Genomic DNA, 22,548 nt, shown 5'->3' with positions numbered 1-22,548 from the left:
CGGACCTGACCCTGCAGGTTTTGATATAGCCTCCTCCGAACGGTGCATCCCGATTTTCGGTATCTTCAAGGTTTTAGACATATTATTCAGCCAAATTGGTTATAAATTGGTTGTTGGTTTACGTTGGGTCTATATTATTCTTGCAGAGAATTGTCGGTATAGGCTCACGCTTCGATATAGCTCCTATAGAACAGTTCCTCCCTATGTTCGATAGTTTGGAAGTTTTAGCCTCATTATCCTTTAGAAATTGCTCAAATTTGGTAACAATTCCTCCAGAGAATTTTCGGTATAGGTCCATGTTTTTATATAGCTCCAATAGAACAGTATCTCCCGATTTTCGGTGTTTCGGAGGGCTTAGCCTTATTATCCCACCGAAATGGCTTAAGCTTACGACATACGTATTTACACACCTAACTAACCTACACATAAATTTTCACCAAATTCTGTCCAGCCGTTTCGGAAGAGTTTAATTTCGAAAATCATGACAGCGCTGAAGAATTTTATAATATGAACTAGCAAAATGCCCGCTACTTCGTATGCGGAAATGATATAAAAAAAACAAATAAACAATATATAATATGGAAATGACAAACACTGAAAATTTGGTCGCACTAATACCAATTTTAATCAATATTTTTTTTATCTTAGTACTGTACGTACCCCTTAAGTTCGTTTTTAAAAAAGATCAGCCGTATCTCACCCTTACACATTAACAGCGAGATCAACGTTGCACACCAATACACACCCTAACTCCAAAAAATAAAAATTCCAGCACTGTCCCTACACCCAAAAACAAATTGAGTACCATTAAGTAATTTTCGTATACTTATGGTACGTATTTCGACGACATATCTCAGCCATACACGGACATTAATACAAAATAATTACAGTAAATTCCATAATAATTACAGTAATTCCAAATCTCATGATTCCAGCTGTATCCGTTCGTCCAATTCCAAATTGTACCAAACTTAGTATCAAGTCGAACTCTTCGTACCCATAAGAAAGATTTTCCAAAACTACTATGCGGAAAGGATATAAAAAAAAACAAATAAACAATATATAATATGGAAATGACAAACACTGAAAATTTGGTCGCACTAATACCAATTTTAATCAATATTTTTTTATCTTAGTACTGTACGTACCCCTTAAGTTCGTTTTTAAAAAAGATCAGCCGTATCTCACCCTTACACATTAACAGCGAGATCAACGTTGCACACCAATACACACCCTAACTCCAAAAAATAAAAATTCCAGCACTGTCCCTACACCCAAAAACAAATTGAGTACCATTAAGTAATTTTCGTATACTTATGGTACGTATTTCGACGACATATCTCAGCCATACACGGACATTAATACAAAATAATTACAGTAAATTCCATAATAATTACAGTAATTCCAAATCTCAAGATTCCAGCTGTATCCGTTCGTCCAATTCCAAATTGTACCAAACTTAGTATCAAGTCGAACTCTTCGTACCCATAAGAAAGATTTTCCAAAACTACCTCAATCCTTCACTTTAGTAGTAATCTTACTTCCAAATTTCAGGGTTCAAACTCTATCCGTTAAACCAAATTAAAATTGTACTAAATTTAGAACAATTTAAAATTTTCGTACCAATTTTCAAAACTTCCTCAACGCAACAGGGCTACAATAATCATACATACAAATTGTACTAAATTTAGTACCATTTAGTGCTTTTCGTAACCATAAGTTTGCTTTTTCAAAACAACCTGAATCCTACTCTTCGACTGTAATCGTAATTCCAAATTTCAGGATTCCAGCTCTATTAATTCACCCGAATCCAAATTGTATCAAATTTAGTACCATTTCTTTCCCAAACAAAAATTTCAGGATTCCAGCTCTACCCGTTCACCCAAATCCACATTGTACCATATTTAGTACCATTTAGTACTTCTCGTACGCACACGTACGACTTTTCAAAATTTCCTCAATAATACACTCCTACAGTAATCTTAATTCCTAATTCCAACACTATCCGTTTACTAAAATTCAAATTGTACCGAATTTAGTGCTTTCTGTACCCATAAGTACGAATTTCCAAAACTACCTCAATTCTACTGTCCGACAGTAATCTTAGTTCCAAATTTCAGAATTCCAGCTCTATCCGTTCATCCAAATCCAAATTGTACCAAATTTAGTACCATTTAGTACTTTTCGTACCCAAAGGTACGAATTTCTAAAACTATCTCAATCCTACACCCCTACAGTAATCTTAATTCAAAACTTTAGGATTCCAGCTCTATCCGTTCACCCAAATCCAAATTTAGTACTGCTCGTAATCAAAAATACGAACTTCCAAAACCATTTCCTTATTTCAACGCCATTTCCCAACCTTGATACTTAAAATTCAGGATTCCAGTTCTATCCGTTCACCCAAATCCAAATTGTAATAAATTTAGTACCATTCAGTACTTTTCGTACACATAAATACGAATTTCCAAAATTTCCCCAATCCTATGATCCAACAGTAATCTCAATTTCAAATTTCAGGATTCCAGCTCTGTCCGTACACTCGAATCCCTATTGTACCAAATTTAGTACTTTTCGAACACATAAGTACGAATTTCCAAAACCACCCTCATATCTCAGTCCTACACTTCACAGTAATCTTAATTCCAAATTTCAGGTTTCCAGCTACATACATACGTTCACCCAAATCCAAATTGTACTAAATTTAGTACCATTTAGTACTTTTCGTACCCATAAGTACGAATTTTCAAAACTACCTCAATTCTACACCCCACCAGTAATCTCAATTCCAAATTTCGAGATTCCAACTATATCCGTTCACCCAAATCCCCATTGTCCCAAATTTAGTACCATTTAGTACTTTTCATTCACATAAGTAAGAATTTCCAAAACTTCCCCAGTCCTACACTCCAACAGTAATATCAATTCCAAATTTCAGGAATCCAGCACTATCCGTTCACTCAAATCCAAATTGTACTAAATTTAGTACCAATTATTACTTTTCGTACACTCAAGTTTCCAAAAACCCTTTGGTGCATCTTTCTTACTCTTCGTCAGTGATACTCAGTCCAAATTTGAGGAATCAAGCCCTATCCGTTCACCCAAATCGAAACTGTACCAAATTTAGTGCTATTTAGTATTTTTGGTACCCTATGTACGAATTTCCAAAACTTTCACAATATTAAACTCCACCAGTAATCTCAGTTCCAAATTTAGAGATTCCAGCGCTATCCGTTCACCCAAATCCCCATTATACAAAATTTAGTTCCATTTAGTACTTTCCGTACACATAAGTACTAATTTCCAAAACCACCCTCATATCTCAATCCTACACTTCAACAATAATATTAATTCCAAATTTCAGGTTTCCAGCTCTATCCGTTCATTCAAATCCAAGTTGTACTAAATTTAGTACCATTTAGTACTTTTCGTACCCATAAGTACAAATTTTCAAAACTACCTCAATCCTACACCCCACCAGTAATCTCAATTCCAAATTTCGAGATTCCAGCTATTATCCGTTCACCCAAATCCCCATTGTATCAAATTTAGTACCATTTAGTACTTTTCATACACATAAGTACGAATTTCCAAAAGTTCTTCAATCCTACACTCCAACAGTAATCTCAATTCCAAATATCAGGATTCCAGCTCTATCCGTTCACCCAAATCCCTATTGTACCAAATTTAGTACTATTTAGTACTTTTCGTACACATAAGCACGAATTTCCAAAACTACCCTCATATCTCAATCCTATACTACAACAGTAACCTTAATTCCAAATTTCAGGTTTCCAGCTCTTTACGTTCACCCAAATCTAAATTGTACTAAATTTAGTACCATTTAGTACTTTTCGTACACATGATTGGTAATTTTCAAAACCATTTCCTTTTAGAAGCACCACTTCCCAACCTTGATTTCCATTCCAAATTCCTATATTCCTATATTCCTGGGGCCTATTATTGATTTCATTACCCAGCAAAATGTTCGATGCCAAAGATGACATTCAATCATGGGTGCAAGTGATCTAGCATGTCATCTTTTTAGCATCTTCATCGATGAATTTTATATGAGCGTGGACCCCAAAAGATGACGTTCTTTTCTGGATCCTAAGCATGTCATTTTAACCAATGCGTTGACATGTCATTTCCACCAATGCTTTGGCATGTCATTTCCACCAATGATTTGACATGTCATTTTCACCAATGCTTTGACACGTCATTTTCACCCATGCTTTGACATGTCATTTTAACCAATGCTTTGGCATGTCATTTTCACCAACCCCTTGGCATGAAATTTTCATATTGTTTGGAAAATGGAAATGCTGTATTGAAATATGGTTTTCATGAAAAACAAAACTCTTTATTAATTCAAACGAATTCATGAAATAACTACAATTAATTTATCAGTTTAGTTTTTCAAAAGTTTACATCCAAAATTGCAATGTAATCACCACCGCTGCAACGCAAAAGATTACTTCCTCCGTTCTCCGCTGATATTCTTTCATCTTACAAAAGGTTTTTTCAATTATCTTCCCATCATCAGTTCAGATTTCAACATGGACTCCAAATGCACTCCTTTAAGTATTTTTATTTCGTAAATTACTTTTATTTTATAATTTTGTTATTTTATAACAACATTTTGGTAATTTATACTCTTTTGTTTAGTGACGGAAATATGTAGGGATCTACAACCCGGCTTGCTTTAGGGATCTCTAAGAACAAAATGTAACGAACGGGGAGGAGAGACTTTTTATGGAAAATACCATTTATGCTTAATTAATTTATTTTTAATTGTTTCTTTCCAGAAGTAGTTTCTTCTTTATTTTGAGATTCTTGTTCCTTTTCGTTTCGGACTTTTTTTCAAATTCCAAGAAGCGAGATTTGATTGATTTCATTCTATGTCAGATTTAGAACAGACAAGGGAACTTTTAAAATAGCAATGTGTGCAATCCGATTCTATTTTTAGCTCGATGGTTGGGACTTCATATAATACCAATTGTTTAGAAGTTTTAGTTGTTTGATATGCAGGAAATGTAAGACAACATCACGACGACAGTTCTAACAACTTTGGTCTGTTCCAGAAACTGCAAGAATCTACTTATTTTTACTACGAAAACAATTTTTCCTTTATGTTATCGGAAAAAATAGTAAAAATTAGTAGATTTTTGCAGTACTGGAACATACCAAAATGAAAATAAACAGGTGTGTAAATAAAAACACAAACATCATCTCTATTGGATCGATGGAATGGGTACAATTGCTGATGAAAAGATCGGATCTTTCACGACTTCCTTGGCATTGGTTCAAATCCTAATGAAAAGATCGGATCTTTCACGACTTCCTTTGAACCAATGCAAAAGATGACATGAAATCACGTCATCGCAAAGAACCCCTTCCGTCAAATTTTGCTGGGTAATTATTTAGCGATTTCTTCAAATTACAGATTTTGAAATTGAAAATTGAATAGTTATGACTGCACATCTCCATATACGATAAAATTCTTAATTGCAAATAAATCGTGGTAATATGCACAATTCTATTGCACTTTCATTGATTTGCAAACATTTAGTTATTACTATTATTATTTCTGGCCGATTTCTGAATTTATTCCCCTAATGTTGTCTTCAACAGCAACTCATTTGTTCATTTGCGTAATTGATGTTTATACACCATTATCACCAACTGCGACATCTGTTGCAATGGAAGATAACAAATGTCTTGTCTTTCTATTATTTAGTGGTTTACGATAAAATAAGTGCGCCTAGAAGTAAACTACAAAATTTGAAATTATGTGTGATCTCTTACGATATCAAGAAGTTATGGCATTGTTAATTTTACACATGTCTTGCAGAGGGCCAACTAAGTGAATAAGTACGTAATAGTAATGAAAAATAAGGATTTTTGTTGTTGCCATTTTTTGTGGTTCCAGGACGAATTTTCTAAAACCCGGCCTTATCTCGCACATTTGCATCAACAGTGACCCACTGGTAAAATTTCAAGTTCCTAGCTTTAGCCGTTTTGGCTGGGCGTTGATGATGAGTCAGTCAGTCAATCACTTATCACCAAGCTCATTTATATATATAGATATAGATAAACCGCATTGCTGGCCCATCGTTTTAGCGACCAATGTACAACTTTTAGACGTTCTAGATATTTGACCTTCTTTAAAATCCGGTTTTGCATTGGTATACTACTATTTTAAACATTTTGAATAATTTGTTTGATTTGCCAATCGAATGCTAGTCACGCTTACTAAAGTAAAGGATATTATCTATAATTAAACATTTTTGAAAATTGGACTGACCGCGATATTCTACTTCCGAAATGACCATGCAGGAACAATACAGTTATTACCGTAGTATTGCAAAACACTTTTAAACAATACTTTGAAAAATATCACGGATTTCACGTTTTCATAAAAATTTGTGTGGGGGAGATACCCCGGCCCCTCCACTTAGCCCTATAAAAAATAGCTTACGACCTATTCTCAGATCTAAAAACTCCACATATAAAATTTCATGGAATTCTGCCTAGCCGTTTCGGAGGAGTTTCATTTCGAACATCATGGCGGTCTCGAAGAATTTTATATATTTGGAATTTTTATATTTATAGATATTGGAAACTCAATCACTAAAGTGTATTCTTTCATTTTCTCAGCATTAAGCTGTTCATTGCGTTGTAAAGCCAATAATTGGACAATAATCCCTATTTTTATACCCTCAGCATTTATGCTAACGAGGGTGTATATTCACTTTCATATGGGCAAAATGTGCCTCATCGAAATAATGGTTTTAGACCCCAAGTATGTTTGGATGAAATGTGTTTCAGACAATTTGGAGTCGATTTAGCAATGTCCTCCGTCCGTCTGTCTGGCTGGGTGGTGCGCACGATATCTCTCGAACGGATGAACAGATATGGTCCAAAATTTGGATTTCGCAATATTTTGTCCAAACTTAGTTTAAGTTCGGAGATGGGTTATATCGGTCCACTCTTCCCGGTACCTCCCCCACAAAAGTTCGAAAATGTGCGGAAAATTTATACGCACGATAACTCTTGAAGGGAGTAACCGATTTGGTCCATACTTTGCACATCGTGAAATTTCTACAAAACTTAGATGAGGTTCCAATATAGACTAAATCGGTCCACGACTTCGGGTACCTCCCATCAGGGGCAAAACCATACTTCCTGAGAAAATAGCATGAAAGTTTCAAAAAATCCCTATAATTTGGCCTTCATGATATTTTGTCTAAACCTTGTTTAAGTTCGAAGACAAGCAATATCTGTTCACTCCTTCAGGTACCTCCCCCACAAAAGTTCAAAAATGTTCGGAAAAAAAAGTGCGCACGATAACTCTTGAAGGGAAGGACCGATTTGGTCCATACTTTACGCATCATAAATTCTACCAGATATAGATCAGGTTTGAATATGGACTATATTTGCCCATTCCTTCGGGTACGTCCCACACAAAATATCGAATAAGTTCACTTTAAGACCTGCTCTTGAATAACTTTGATTTCTGTTGAAGCAACTTGCAATCGCTGTCTCGATTACAACGTTAAAGCTTTTTTTTTCAGTGGGAAGTCCATACTTTTTGGGGGAAAACCACTATGGCACCATATGTAGTAAATTGGGCCTTCGTCCTTTGAAAACTTTTGAACTTTAATCCTAATCCACATTTTATTCGGCAAATTCAAATGTCCAAAAAGTGCCACCAAATTCTGAAAAGACCGTAAATACATTCGATCTGTCGGTAGATGAAAGTTCCAATTCACATAATAATAATAATTGTTCCACAAACATCCCATTAGGGACAAGGGAGACTTCTCTCATATCAATGAGTGCACCCCGATTCATATTAGCTCAATGATATGGGACCTACAGTTTATCGCCGAGTCCGAACGGCGTGTCCTAAGACACCACTTGTAGAGAAGTTTTACATGGCTGAAATACTCAGAAAATGTCGCCAACATTACTGAGGGGTATTTTGCCAACGTTGAAAATGTTGATGTTTGCCTGGCCGGGGAATCGAACCCACGGCCTTCTGCGTGCAAGGCGGGTGTGCATACCATTGCACCACGTTGGCACCCAATTCACATAGGCTGAGGGTATATCTCTGTCGGTAAAGCCGACTGATACTTTTTTACTTGTTAACCTTAAAGTGTCCGCAGTTTCCGCGCAAGTAATTATTAAAAAACAAATTCCTCGGTGAATCGTGCCAAAACAGTCGATTTTATCGGAATACGTTTATAGTATAGTTTGTGCGGAAGAAAATCAGTTCGCTTCAACATATCGCATCTGTTCAACAAAATGTTAGTAACTCTAAATATTGAAATTTTCGCTTTTTATTAAAAAACGATAAATAATGATCAACTCCACCAACTGTAAAAATCTCGCAGTATTTGGTCTACTCTTTCGTCAAAAAATACCGTTATATCACTCTTCATGTCTTCAGAGTCATTACTTGTGTATCAACAGTGATTTGTCTCTACTTAACAATATAACACTTTGCGTTACTACCCCTTTGTTGAACAGGTGCGATATGTTAAATTTCTACTCAATTGCCCATGTATTGTTAATAAACATACATATGTATGTAAATTAGGGTTATGACTTTTTGAGATTTTTCACAGATTTCCTGTAGTGAGAATGAATGAACTTTTGCCTATTAATGCCTAAAACATTTTCATTCCATTTAAGTATTAAAAAGGTTCCCCACAAACCACTCTCAATTTATATACTATTGATGACTATTAATGACTAAAATAACTTGAATTCGATTTAAATATTGAAAAAAGATCAAACCACTTTTAATTGACATGATATATGCTATGATATGGCTATAAAATTAGTGAGACATAAGCGGTTATGTCATTTATGTATTGTCGTGTGAACCTAAAGCTTGTTTTCAATTATATATCTGCTTAAAGTGACTTCAAAAAATTGTACAAAGCTGTGATAAATAAAAGCTTTAAAATGATTTTGCGTGACAGGTTTTTTTATCGAATCACTTTATAATTAAGATTTTATGTAATCTTAGGTAAAAACTCATCAAAATATCACACAGGGATACGAGGTTGTGAAAAAGTCATAACCCTAATGTACATAACGCTTAAAACCACTCTTTGACCTTATTTCTAAATACATTTCTGTTTTATTTTAGAAAAACCCGATATGGCAAATTCAACCAAGGCTTCTAAACCCAATTCACAAAGCAAAAGTGCGAAGACGAAAGATAAAGTCGAGCGCCATGAGAGTACTGCCGTTCACAATGCTCCTCCCACCAATCTTGGGGATAACAATACTACTTCTCCGGTGCCTCCGGTTAGCGGTTTCAGCAGTAATAAATTGTCACGTCAACGTGTTTCAGTTCACCAGCAAAACTCAGCCGCTTCTTTACTACTACATACTGGGCAACAATCGCTACCTTCAAACGAAGATACAAATGACCAGCAAATGGAAACATCGTTAATATTTGTTCGGAATCCTAATTTGGAAAAAGAAATGTGTCCACCTTTGAATCCAACCACTACGTCAGCAGTTACAATAAAGACATCCCAACCCAAAACCTCCACTCATCTTTCACCGCCTGAATGTGCGGATTTACCTACAATACACAGCCCCAGTGTTTTAAACAGCATGAAGCAAAAAACAGAATCATATAGTTCAGCTAACACAGCGAGCACTTATGCTGCAGCTTTAGCTGCTTCGTCTCGGGGTAACAACGAGCGTACAGAGAACCTCGTACGGGGGCCTCTTGCAATGCCACTTTCTATGCTGACAGCGTCAACATCCACGTATGCCTTGCCATCATCAGCCCCCACTATCTCCTTAACAAAATCTAAAACGTCTAGTCCACTTCCAGCGCAACCATCCACAGCACCATCCTTTACTATGACGGCTGATCAATCATCTGCGATTAACCAACAAATTATGCCAGGTCAGGTGATTGATGAATCGTTTATGAACACTACGATATCTAGTTCAGATCAAAAAAGCTGTGAAGCCCCTCAAGGGCACCCAATTTTAAAATTTCCTGCATCCACCATGTTATCTTCCACATACTCGGGAAGTTCTTCGACGCTTTCTCCCAACAGCCTAGTAGGCTCCACTTCATTTTCTGTTTCCTCATCTTTACCCACACCATTAGGTAAATTTGAACCTGAACTTTTGTTGAGTCCTGCCAAACTTGGCCAATAACTAGTTTGAACCAACAACATTCTCTTACATACCCCTTATATACATATGTACCCTATCACCTGTTATTCGTATACAAATCAATGTCGCTATAGGAATCATAAAATTCATAGATGTTTAGGCTAAAATACGCTAACGGTACATGGATACTTATTAGTTCGAAGCTTAACGTATCAAATTATATAAATGTTGCAAACATTATTTTATTGTTATGCCGATCGAAATAAATTCAAACATGTTTAACAGCTGACAAATGTTACATTCGTGTGATGCATTGTCTCTTATCATGAGGGTGATTCTTCCCAAAAACATATTTGAATGTGTTTCGAATAAGTAGCAGAGATTGAGGAAACGACATAGAAGTTCTCATTAGCGCATTGTAAACAGATTAGGTTATTAGGTAGTTAGTCAAATTGTTCATGAAAAATCATACGACTGTTTCATGTCAAATATTAATTTCTTTGTTTTATCCTTGATATATTTTTCACAACGAGTTTTTTATTATCGGAGAGAATTAATTTAGTCATAATAGGGTAAATGTAGTTTTATATAATTTTATGAATTTCCATATTATCGAATTAGTTTCCAATAACATATCTTTCATAACCGCCGTTAACGTACCAGGAACTTAACCAAAATTTAGCAATCCATCCGGAGTACACATGAACAACATATAATTAGATATAAGTTGAAATACCGCGCAACAAACAAATTAAGCGAATCAAAATACGGTTGCTTAAATCTCGATTTATATATCTTTATTTATAACAACAACAACAAAAGTGTCCCTTTGTTATTTTAGTTACAACATTATTCGCTCTCGTTACTCCATCTTACGTATAAATATATCTCTTGTTGCATTATAAATATAATTAAATAGTTATTATTAAATAATTTTATTGTACACAAAATGAGTATATATAAATAAATGTATGCCTAATAAGAAACCCAAAGACATGTAAAACGTAAATGTATAAAAAAAGATTAAAATTGTGTGTTTTATTACTGGTGGCATTATTCTACGTAACCAGCTTACTCTTCTGGGCAGACAATAGGTCTGTTCGATAACTTCGCATGTAAAAAGTACTTACATGCACTTCTCAGTTCTCTTTTACTGAAGAAGTTTGTTATCGAACAGCATTTTGTAAAAGTTTGTACAAATTTTTGGGATATCGTACAGCCCTAAAATGTCAGGTACATTGAAAAAAAAACTTTTCTTCAATACACGGTTTAGACATTAGTATATTATTATTGCATTTATAATAATATTATGATATTATAAATTTGTATACCATTTATGTGATTTTTTCGATTAAATTTTGTTGATTTTTTCTGATAGAGTCCTATTCAAACATTTTGAGTGTATACTAATCTATATATACACATATGGCCAAAATAATAAGTACAAACATTAGTATGCATATTTTTCGTTCAATTCAGTAAATGTATCCACTGTAAAACAAAGTTCAGTTTAAATTTAAGTTTTGCATCATATATGACACTTAAAAAATAACTTTTGTGTCGATCCTCAAGATAAACAAACTTCAAAATGCGATATAAGGAAAAAAGTCAAAAAAAGTCATAATGGACAAAATAATAAGTACATTTTGGAAATTATTAGTCATGATGATCACATTAGTATATTCAATTGTTTAGAATAGATTGCAATTTAAGATGTTTAAATTATTAATATTTGGTGCTTCCAACTTTATTTTGAACTAATTTTTGTATTCTTTTTGGCATATTGCTTAGAAGTTTGCTATAATTTTAAAAATTTATTTAATACCATTTTTTTTTTTGTATAAAATTCCGAATTTGATGTTTATTTTGGAACTGCACTGTTTTAAATGTCCGCAAAGGTTTACTATTGGATTAATGTCCGATTACTGCCTAGGCGAGTAAAGTAAATTCATTATATTTTCCTGGAACCAATCCTTGATATATGGGGATGCATGTTTTGGACCGTTATTCTGCTGAAAAATCCATATAAAAAGCATTTTCTCTTTTCTTTGTAGCAACATTGTGTTGTCCAATATGTTTTTGTATTGGAAATGGGTCTCAGTATCTGTAATGTGATATATTGGATAAAGACCATACCAGGAAATTCAATAAGCCTCACACCACTAGGTTATCACCTCCGTGTTTAATTGCATTTTTGAACCATTATATTAAATTCCTTTCCCTTTCCCTTGAGATCGAAATTTATATTGGCGTAATTATTAGGGGTGTCTTTTTACTTACTAAATGTTGCTGAAACATATTTTTCAGCAACTTTTTCTTTATGCAACTGCCAAAATCTGCAACATTAGTAATAATTAGTACTAGTTAGGACGTAAAAAGACACAGCTAATGCCGAATAAATTTATTTTATTTATTTTCTTTCATTGCGCTCGAAGAAATTTCCCCAATTTGTTCATGTGCGTTTTTCCGGACCAACTTATATGATTGTTAGCGAAGAAGAACCTGGTCAAAAATTTTTTTCCCGAAACAGTTGAACTACTTTTGTTAATTATTCCGGTGAATATAACATTACCTATGTCAACAGTAATTACCCAAGATCAATTTAATGGGTCTATTTAGCAAGAGCGACAATGGGATTATCGTTGGTTTTTGTTGTCTTTTTTGGCCTACACCGTGTTTATTCAGTTTTCTTAATAGAAGTGTTAGTAGATAATGTTTAAACTATTAATCCAGGAGAAAAACTAATCCTACAGTTTTTACAATCAAAATAATTGTTTGCGAAGACGTTTTTGTAGTCATTGGCGTAGTATTTTTTGGTATCTTACGACAACGACAATTTTGTTGTCTTACAAAATTTAAAAAAATATATATTGTTACGAATGTAACTGATAGGTTTAAGTTAGTTTAGTTTAATTTCCGTTAATTTAAAAATTTGAATTGTAACGTAAAGTTTTTATTACGCAGTTACTTTATTTAAGCAACAACAACTACCATGTAGAACTCTCTTCATTATTCTAGATGTGCTTTTATTTTGTTTTGCCATAATCATGTAATTATTGTTTAGTTTGTTACTTCTTTGCACTTGTTTGTTGTTGTTACGTCATTACTGTGCTTGTCGTCCAATTGTATTCCCCCATGTATGTATGTGAGTATGGTTGTTCGCTTAGTGCGAATGTGCGTCTGTGTGTTCGCTGCACAGATTCGAGATGTGGCCAGATTGTGTAGATAATTCTAGACCAAGGAGATTTTGGGTATAAATATGAGATGCCGGCCAAACAGTGAGCAGTTGTGAATTTTATACCGAAGTGTAAACATCGACTAGTAAAGAAGTAAAGTAAAGCTGTGTACTTAGCTATAACAGTCAGCTCCGAATAAGTGTAATAAAGTAAATAAAGCATTGTAGAAACGTAATCTAAAACGAACCCTGTTTTATTTGGTACAAATCGTATCGGGGAATAAAACAACGTCTACACGGAGATTAGTTAAACCTAATTCCGTAACAATATTTTGAAATCATATTTTGAACTAAGAAATTGGCACTGCTTTAATCGTTATTATTTTAGTTATTTTCCAATATATTTCATTAATTATTGCCAAAAAATTCTTGGAAATTGATTTGTTTTTATATTTTTTGCCTGTAAGGGCGAAGATCATTTTTAATGATTTTTTTATTAATTTTCTCGTTTAGAGTTAAGCTTTATGATCGGAAATTATTTGCAAGTGAAAAAGGAAAGCCAAGGACTCGAACCCACATAGTCACCAAATTACGTTACCTGGTTTACCTGGTTTCATTGGTGGTAAAGCAAATCTTCGGACGTATCGGCTATGTAATGGCTTCTCTGTCCTAGAACTTATCGTTTTTTGTTTTTTTTTTATATGTTTATATGTTTTTTTTATTGGTCACGACTCTTTATCTCGTATTTCAACATGCCGTTGAAATCAAAAAAATAAAATAAATAAAAAATAAACGCCGATTTGTCGTATCAAAAAAAAAAAATGTTTATAACCCAAGAAATCATTCGGGAATGATGAATGTGTTTCTTTCGATATTTTATGGATGTAAGATGCTATAAAATAAAAAAATGTTCGTATTATATAATTTTTCATCATTCAGAAAAATGAAATGAAAATGAAATTCTACACCTTATCAATGAACGCCGAAAATACAAAAATTCAAATTACGAACTGTATTGGGAGCTCAACAGAGAAATTCAAACAGCCATACGAGCTGCAAAAACCGCTTATTTGAATAATCAGTGGGAAGAAAGAGAAAGATTGAGAAACCTACACGATGATTACAACCTACACAAGAAATTAAAGGAAGCTGCTGGTGTATATCGTAAAACAACTTCTGCTGTACTATACAATGAGAGCAATGAAATAGTGACTGAAATTCTTCTTCTTTATTTGCCATTCCGTATTCGGGTTTTAGCGATCATACAATTACATAATGATAATTTGGTATATTTAACAAATCAGTTTATTAATTTATATATAAGTTTCTGTTTTTGGCGGCATTCAGAAGAGTTCTTTCATTATGGTGTCCAGTCCAGTCTTGAATGTTTTTGAGCCATGATGTTTCCCGTCGCCCTCTCGGTCTTCTCCCATCGATTTTTGTTTGGATAATTGTTTGCAGAAGCTTATATTTTTCATGCCTCATAATGTGACCAAGATATGCGGTTTTTTGTGTTTTTATAATTTTTATTAATTGGCGTTCGACTTGCATGCGTTCTAACACTTCGTCGTTTGTAATGCGCTCGGTCCATGGGATCTTTAAAATTCGACGATATATCCATATTTCAAACGAGTTCAGTCTTTTTTTCATCTACAACTTTCAAAGTCCATGTTTCCGCAGAGTACAATAAAACGGACCATATGTAACATTTTACAAATCGTATTTTTGTAGTAAGACTTATGTCGTGGCTAAGTAAAACTTTGTTATGTTTGAAGAAATTGCTTCTTGCCATTTCTATTCGGCATTTAATTTCTCTTGATATGTCCCATTTATCGTTGATTTGAATTCCGAGGTATTTGTAGGTTGTCACTCGCTCTATTTCATCGTTATTTATCTTTAGTAGCGTATTATTGTCGGCATGATTCCTGCTTACTACCATATATTTTGTTTTCTTAACGTTGATTTTTAATCCGTATATTTCGCTATTTTGTGTTACTGCGTCTATTAATTTTTGTAGTCCAGCTATGCTGCTTGCTACTAATACGGTGTCATCGGCATAGCGTATGTTATTTATTAAGGTGTTGTTTAGTTGGATACCAATATTTTTTCCACGTACAGATTCTTCGAATATTTTCTCGGAATATATGTTAAATAAAAGAGGGGACAATATGCAGCCTTGTCTTACGCCTCTTGAAATTGGAACATCGTCAGTTAATTCATTATCTACTTGAATGTTTGCTATCTGTTTCCAGTATAGGTTTTTAATGCAGTTTATGTCACTGTCTTCCAATCCGATTGAAAGTAGAATCTCTATCAATTTATCATGATTTACAGTATCGAACGCTTTTTCGTAGTCTACGAAACATAAAAATACATCTTTTTGTACCTCTCGACAATTTTGTATTAATACTTGTACAGCTAGTAACGCTTCTCGTGTCCCCATGCCTTCCTTGAATCCAAATTGTGTTTGTCCCATGTGTGCTTCGCAGATCGGATAGATTCGTCTATGTATTATTTTCAAAAATATTTTAAGAGCGTGGCTCATTAGACTTATTAGTCTATAGTCGCTGCAGGTCTTCGCATTATTTTTCTTGGGTATTGTGATAAATGTTGATTTGAGCCAATCTTGGGGATATTGTCCTGTTTTATATATATTGTTGAATAGTTTTAAAAGAAGCTTGGTGTTATTTCCGTCTATTAACTTAAGTACCTCGGCAGGTATTTCGTCTGGACCCATTGCCTTTTTATCTTTCATTGACATAATAGCTAGTTGTAATTCATTCTCAGTAATGGGTGTCCCTGTAAAATTAGCGAGAAAAAAATAATTTGGAAAGACTATATACAAAAGCTCTTTACAGATGATAAAAGATCATGCTACGAAAATCAATCCAGGCAGATATTGTCTGGAACGAGCATAACGGATTCTGAAGTAGAATGGGCCATTAAATCTTTGAGGGACAAAAAAGCAACTGGGCCTGACGAGATACCTTCAGAAATATTAAAACTCATTGATGGAAACAATCTACAACTATTTACCAAACTTTTCAACCATATATATGACACAGGACAATTTCCACAAGACTGGCTGAAGTCCACGTTTATAGCAATACCGAAGAAGAGCCATGCCAAACGATGCAGTGACTATAGACTCATAAGCCTTATGAGTCATACATTAAAGATATTCCTTAAAATAATTCATAGTAGGATATATGAAAAATGCGAGAAATCAATGGGAGATACACAATTCGGATTTAAGGAAGGAAAAGGCACACGAGAAGCTTTGTTTTGTATCCAAGTTCTTATACAAAAATGTCGGGAAGTTCAGAAGGACGTATTCATATGCTTCATCGACTACGAAAAAGCCTTTGACATGGTACAACACGATAAGCTGATCGAAATAATCAAGTCTATTGGAATAGAAGACAAAGAAATAAGATGCATAAAAAGTTTATACTGGCATCAAACTGCCCAAATTGATGTCAACGGAGATACAACAGAAGAAATAATGATATCCAAAGGAGTTCGACAAGGATGTGTCTTATCTCCACTACTATTCAATATATACTCTGAAAAAATATTTTAAGAAGCATTTTTAAATATTCAAGAAGGTATAAAAATCAGAAATAAATATATGAACAACATCCGATACGCCGACGACACCGCTATTCTGGCTGATACTATGTCGGGACTACAAAGTCTTATGAACAGACTCACTGAATATAGCGAAAAATATGGGCTAAAAATTAATATCCAAAAGACTAAGTTCATGGTGATTAGTAGAAAGAATTCGCACACAGACACATCTTTAAAAATACATAACTCTACTATTGAAAGAGTAAAATGTTTTAAATACTTAGGCGTTCTAATTAATGAGGAATGGAATTCCAGAGGTAGAAAAGAAACAACCTGGCTCAAGAACATACAGCAATGGACCGGCTATCATAACGCAGACCACCTTATCAACACATCACGAAATAGAGAACTCTTTAATCAAATCATAAATAACATCTAATGAAAATAGAAACTATGTAATTGTATGATCGCTAATATTCGAAAATCGGATAATCAAATAAAGAAGATAGAAAAATGTAAACGACTACGCCTCGACACTTGAACTCATACGACTATAAGGCTGAATATTTGTTTATCATATGTGCCTACCGATAAGCATTGGAAGCATGTGGCTTGATCGAAGTGAGACTTTACAATGTGGCTGACTTCCGAAATGTACCAAAAAATTGCAATTTATTGATTTCGTTATTTTAGTTGCACACTAATGCATTGTTCCTCGAAAATACAACTGCAAATGCATCAGAAATAAAAATTAAGTATTTTTTTCTGAGTAAAAAAAATTAACAAATAAAATCTCTACAGTAGAAATGTAGAAGTCTTCTCCTATTTAGGCTGCACCCCGACAATACCCTTTAAATCGTTGATTGTATGTCACAATAACTTGGAGCACCACTAAAACACCCAATATGAGACATCCAGAAGAATAATACAAAATAAATGTTTAAATCAGCGTTACAAATTACTTTTTTAACTTTTTGTGCATATTTTTTGTTCCACAACCTGCAAGAAGCTACTAATTTTTACTGTGATAACACTCTTTCCTTTATAATATCGAAGAATAGTACAAATTAGTAGATTCTTGCGGTTCTGAAGCAGACCATATATATAATGAAGCACAGAAATAGCTTTAAATAAAAGAAAAATCGGAAAGTTGGCCAATTTTCAGGTAAGGCAATTATCTCGAAGTCTTTTAGTTTTTTAATTAAGGGTTTTCTTTATGTAGCAACTTCAAACACGAAAAACTATCACTGTCTAATTCGGTGTTAAAATTGCAATGAAACGAATTGTATATCTCAAATTTCTTATAAATATATATTTATATAAAATGTTATAGGTATAGCTTATATAAATTTGTTGAATAGCTGTCGGTTATTTGCATCATTTCAGGTGTCAACTTGATTGACCAAACATCTCCAACTACATACAACAACATAAAAATACGAAAATATTTTTTTAATAGGGACATGAATGTGTGAAATATAAAATTTGGTTATAAAAGCTTTTATAGGCAAGAAAAAAAAAAAAATAAAAATAATAATAATGCTAAATGTATTGTATGTTTAAACTTCATTTACTATCAAGAAGTTAAGAAATACATATTTCTAAGTTCAGATTATTCGATGTAATTTGAAATAAAATATGTATATGCTAAAATCATGATACAATAAAAAGGTAGCAGCAACTGCCGTTTTTGGTAAGATAAGATGTCAAAATTTGACATAAATTCAATGCAATTGACAATTATGTTACCATCAGCTGGGCTGATAATGCTACCTTCTTATTGTATCATGGCTAAAATCAGTGCGTATGTCTGTTACATAACATTTGACATTTTAAAATGTTCATTTGGAATTATAGCGTCGTCATAACTCATTATAGCCATTATATTTTTATTTGATTTTGACGAAGAGTCTACGGATCGAGAACGTAGTTGAGAGCTATTTCGAACACAACTCAAAGGTGTCCGCCGTCCATTTTTCAATACGTTAGCATTTGCGTTGGACACTTTTAGTTTCGGAGTTGACGGTTGATTTTCGCAGTCTTCGTATATTTTCTGTCGTAGCTTCTGTTTTTGTCTTTTCTGTTGACCTTTCTTTATGCCCCTATTTCCAAGTTTAACACGATCCAATTGCTTATTTGTTGGTTTAAGCACACCTTCACATGTTTCTTCCAACGTGGACACCTCCACTGTTTTCAAAGACACCACACTGCAATTACTTTCATTCATGTTGAGCGTTAACGTCGACAAAATATTTTCAAGTGCAACATCTTCATTGGTTTCGTTTTCATCATCACTGAATATGATTGGAGTACGTTCTACACCAATGGATGGTGACCGGGGGTCGATTTTTTGTTGTATTGCAACAGGGGTTTGTGGTAACTGCTCAGTTGTTTGATTATCGGTTACCTCCATGTCAATATTGTCACAGTCATTCGTTTTTGCTGTTTGATAGTTGGGAACAACACTTGGCCCAACAAATAAATCTGCAAATGTGTCATCCAGATTAAGAGATCTTTCATTGGAATCCTCAAGTATTAATGGCGTTCGGTTGAGGCTGGGCGATCTGGGATCATTAATACTGTATGTAAATCCTTTCAGAAAGCGTTTGCGCAGAATATCAATTCTACCGTTTCCACCGGCACTCTCAGGCACAATCTCCAAAAAAATACAAGAATATGAAGTAACAACTAATAATTTTATTCCTACTAAAGCTTACCTCGAGGGGAGTCCTACAAAAATTCGGTGATCGTGGATCGATCAAATTAATGTCTTCAGAATTTTGTTTTGCTGGAGTAGAAAAGTCGCTTTCCATTTTTGTTTGCTTTCCTCCCATTATTGATATTTTTGTAATAACTAAATTAATTGATACAGCAATGCAATCAATTGGCGCGTCCTATCCGTTTGTTTTCAAACTTAAAAAATAGTAATGACAGAATAGATAGAGAAGTCGAGCCAATTGTATGTCGGCGCCGCGCCGCCTCTTACTTTTAAGTAGAGTTGTATAGTTCATGAAGGAACTAGTTCAATTAAACGATTCATTGAATAGAGCGTATGAACTAGATCAGTCGATATAGTTCATTATAATTCACTGAACTATAATCAGTCGGCGACGGTACGATCAACGAACGATTCACAATCTAGTTCAACATGTCGTTCACATATGCATAAAGTTACGCTGCCGTCAGTGTTAAGGGGTACTTTACACGGTATGTTTTTTACATATGAGTTGTCACTTCTGCCATACAAATTGTATATGCAAAGTGACAACTCATATGTAAAAAGCATATCGTGTAAAGTACCCATAAGTGATGACTTCGTAATGTGATGAGTTTGTTTACGTTTTGGATCAAAGTACAATGAATATCTGTTCGAACGTAAAGATTTCTTCTTCTGGATAGAAAAAATAAAAAGAAACACACACGCACAAAGCTTATTCGCATTGACAGTTTCTACACACACACAACATAATATTTTTGCTATTGTTTGTTTCTATTTGGTGTATGTATGCGTTTGATTGAACGATTATGATCCGAATGAATGAACTGGATAGTGAACTATGAACTAGATTACTGAACTAGTTCAGTTAAAAGAGCTGAACTATTGAACTAGATGTTTCAAATGAACTAGATTGTACAACTCTACTTTTAAGGGTTCAGCCGGCGCCGATTTAAAAATCGAGGCATGGTACAATAGCTTCGTTCCCGTACTTTTTAATAGTAAAACTCGTAAAAGAGAGAAAAATTGTTGTCACAAAAAAGTTTTTTCAAAAAGTTCGGGAACGGAAAAATGGGAAATACGTCAAAAAAAACTGGAACAAATGTCAAAGTCGGCGTATCAGCCAATCAGACGCCGGCAACCATGTTACAATTTTTTTACTCGGCCAAATTTGTCGTGTAAAAAGTTTTTAAAGAGAGCGTCATTCAGCGCCATTTTTGTTTAAAGAGAAGTGAACATTTTACAACTTTTTTGTGTACAGGAACGCTATTTCGAGTAAAATGTGTAAAAGTCGTAAAAATTGTAAAAACTTTATAGTTCTGAAACACTGGGTTTATTTTAAATCCGGCACAAATCCACCAAAAATACAGTGTTGTATTCGGTATTTGTGCGAAAAAATCCAACTCTACTCAAAAAGTACCAAAAGTTGCAACTGTTTTTGCAACAGAGTTTGACGTGTTTTACACGTTTACGATTGGTCGCATGAGATTTTATGGAGTTAACAAATCTAAAGTTATTTGAAAATCATAAAATTATTTATTTTTTTACATTAGACACTTTTTTAACAAAAAGTACGCTTGATACCTTGATACAAAAATGTATCCCTGTGTGTAAAATATACCAATATGAGCAAAGAGGGGACGACATCTCATGCGAGAAATTGTAAAAGTGTTAAACACGACTTTATTAGTTATTTTGTATGTATACGTAAACAAACATCAGCTGACAGTTTATATCCTCGAAAAGCTAAGTGTAACCAGCAAAGATTAACCCACTGGATCTATTAAATCCAGTGGGTTAACCTTCAATAGTGTAACCGGGGTATAAGAATACAGCTGATTGTCACTTCTACCTTGTATAAATATGCCTTGGGTTATATGTTACCATTCGATCTGCATTACAGTTTGTCAGTTAGAAAAGGAAGAAGACTCGAAGACCGAAAATGAAACAGAGATCTACAGATCGAAAAATGACCGAAAAATTAAACATCAAAATGCATGTGTGTGTATGCAAATGTGTTTGTGTTGTTCATTGATGTCCAAAAAAAAAAATCAGAGAAAATTGATGGGAGAGTAAAGTCCCTTTGTTAAACAACGGCTGACTTAGCTCTCATTTGAATTCGTTATTCTCTGTTGTTACGACAACGTGCATGCGTTCACATCAATGGTGTTGTTTTTTGACAAAAAACACGTCCGCAACGTAACTTGAGTATAGCTTTGTTCCTTTACTTTTTTAATGGTAAGGGTGGTAAAAGAGAAAAGTGTCAAAATTGCTCTTTCATTAACATTTTTACCACAAAAGTAAAGGAACGGAAAAATGGTAGGTCTGGCAGCAATGTCAAAAAGAAACATAAAAAATCAATTTTCGTCTTTTATTTCACAGTTTTTAATTTAGTCAGCGTTCGACTTTTTCTTCCATTTTCTTTTTCATTGTGAAATAATTGTCAAACAAAAGTCGAAAAATCAGTTCTGCCATTTTTTACCTGCAGAAATTTTGCTGGTAGCCTGTGGTAGAAGAGAAAGCCATTTTCGCTCTCTCTCCACTCTCACTCTCTTAAAAATTGCTTCCAGTTTTGTCACTTTTCGGGGTTAAGGAACGCTTTGCAGGTTAAAAATGGTAAGTAAAGGAACACAGCTTATAATTCTATTGGAGAAAAATTCTTCATTTACTACCAAAATCACACCAAATGGCACAATTACCCAGGTAGTGGCATCGTAAAATTTTGAATATGTTATGTCAAAACTTTCTTTATGTTGTTGGGGAAATTACAACAAAAATAATTTTTTATAAAGGGATTTGACTTTTCATATTCGATCAGCTGGTGTGATACCACTACCTGGTAGTTCTGCCATGACCAAAATGGAACATCATGGTACAAATACACAGGTAGCCGCATCGGCAATTGTTGGCAACATAAGATGTCAAA

General features: G+C 34.1%; 2 protein-coding genes across 4 annotated transcripts in view; one reads left to right on the top strand and one right to left on the bottom strand.

The window, feature by feature from the left end:
- Positions 1–11,187, top strand: part of LOC141393484 (uncharacterized) — an 82,569-nt gene extending 71,382 nt beyond the window's left edge. For all 3 annotated transcript variants that reach the window (XM_073966495.1, XM_073966496.1, XM_073966494.1), the window contains one exon: positions 9,164–11,187. In XM_073966495.1, the coding sequence (XP_073822596.1) occupies positions 9,164–10,200 (1,037 nt within the window). In that variant the 3' untranslated portion in view covers positions 10,201–11,187. The remainder of the gene's footprint in view (positions 1–9,163) is intronic.
- Positions 11,188–18,653: 7,466 nt separating this feature from the next.
- msb1l lies at positions 18,654–19,833 on the bottom strand. Its single transcript, XM_073965063.1, has 2 exons — positions 19,624–19,833; positions 18,654–19,562 (listed from the first exon to the last, which is right to left on the bottom strand). The coding sequence occupies exons 1-2, from the start codon at positions 19,738–19,740 to the stop codon at positions 18,720–18,722; spliced, it is 960 nt and encodes a 319-aa protein (XP_073821164.1). The 5' UTR covers positions 19,741–19,833; the 3' UTR covers positions 18,654–18,719.
- Positions 19,834–22,548: the final 2,715 nt, after the last annotated feature.

The sequence above is a fragment of the Musca autumnalis genome, unplaced genomic scaffold (assembly GCF_047663935.1).
Source record: "Musca autumnalis isolate F117 unplaced genomic scaffold, ASM4766393v1 scaffold_2, whole genome shotgun sequence".
Classification (NCBI taxonomy): Eukaryota; Metazoa; Arthropoda; class Insecta; order Diptera; family Muscidae; genus Musca; species Musca autumnalis.
Note: the sequence above shows the minus strand (reverse complement) of the source record. Positions and strands in the feature narration are given on the sequence as shown.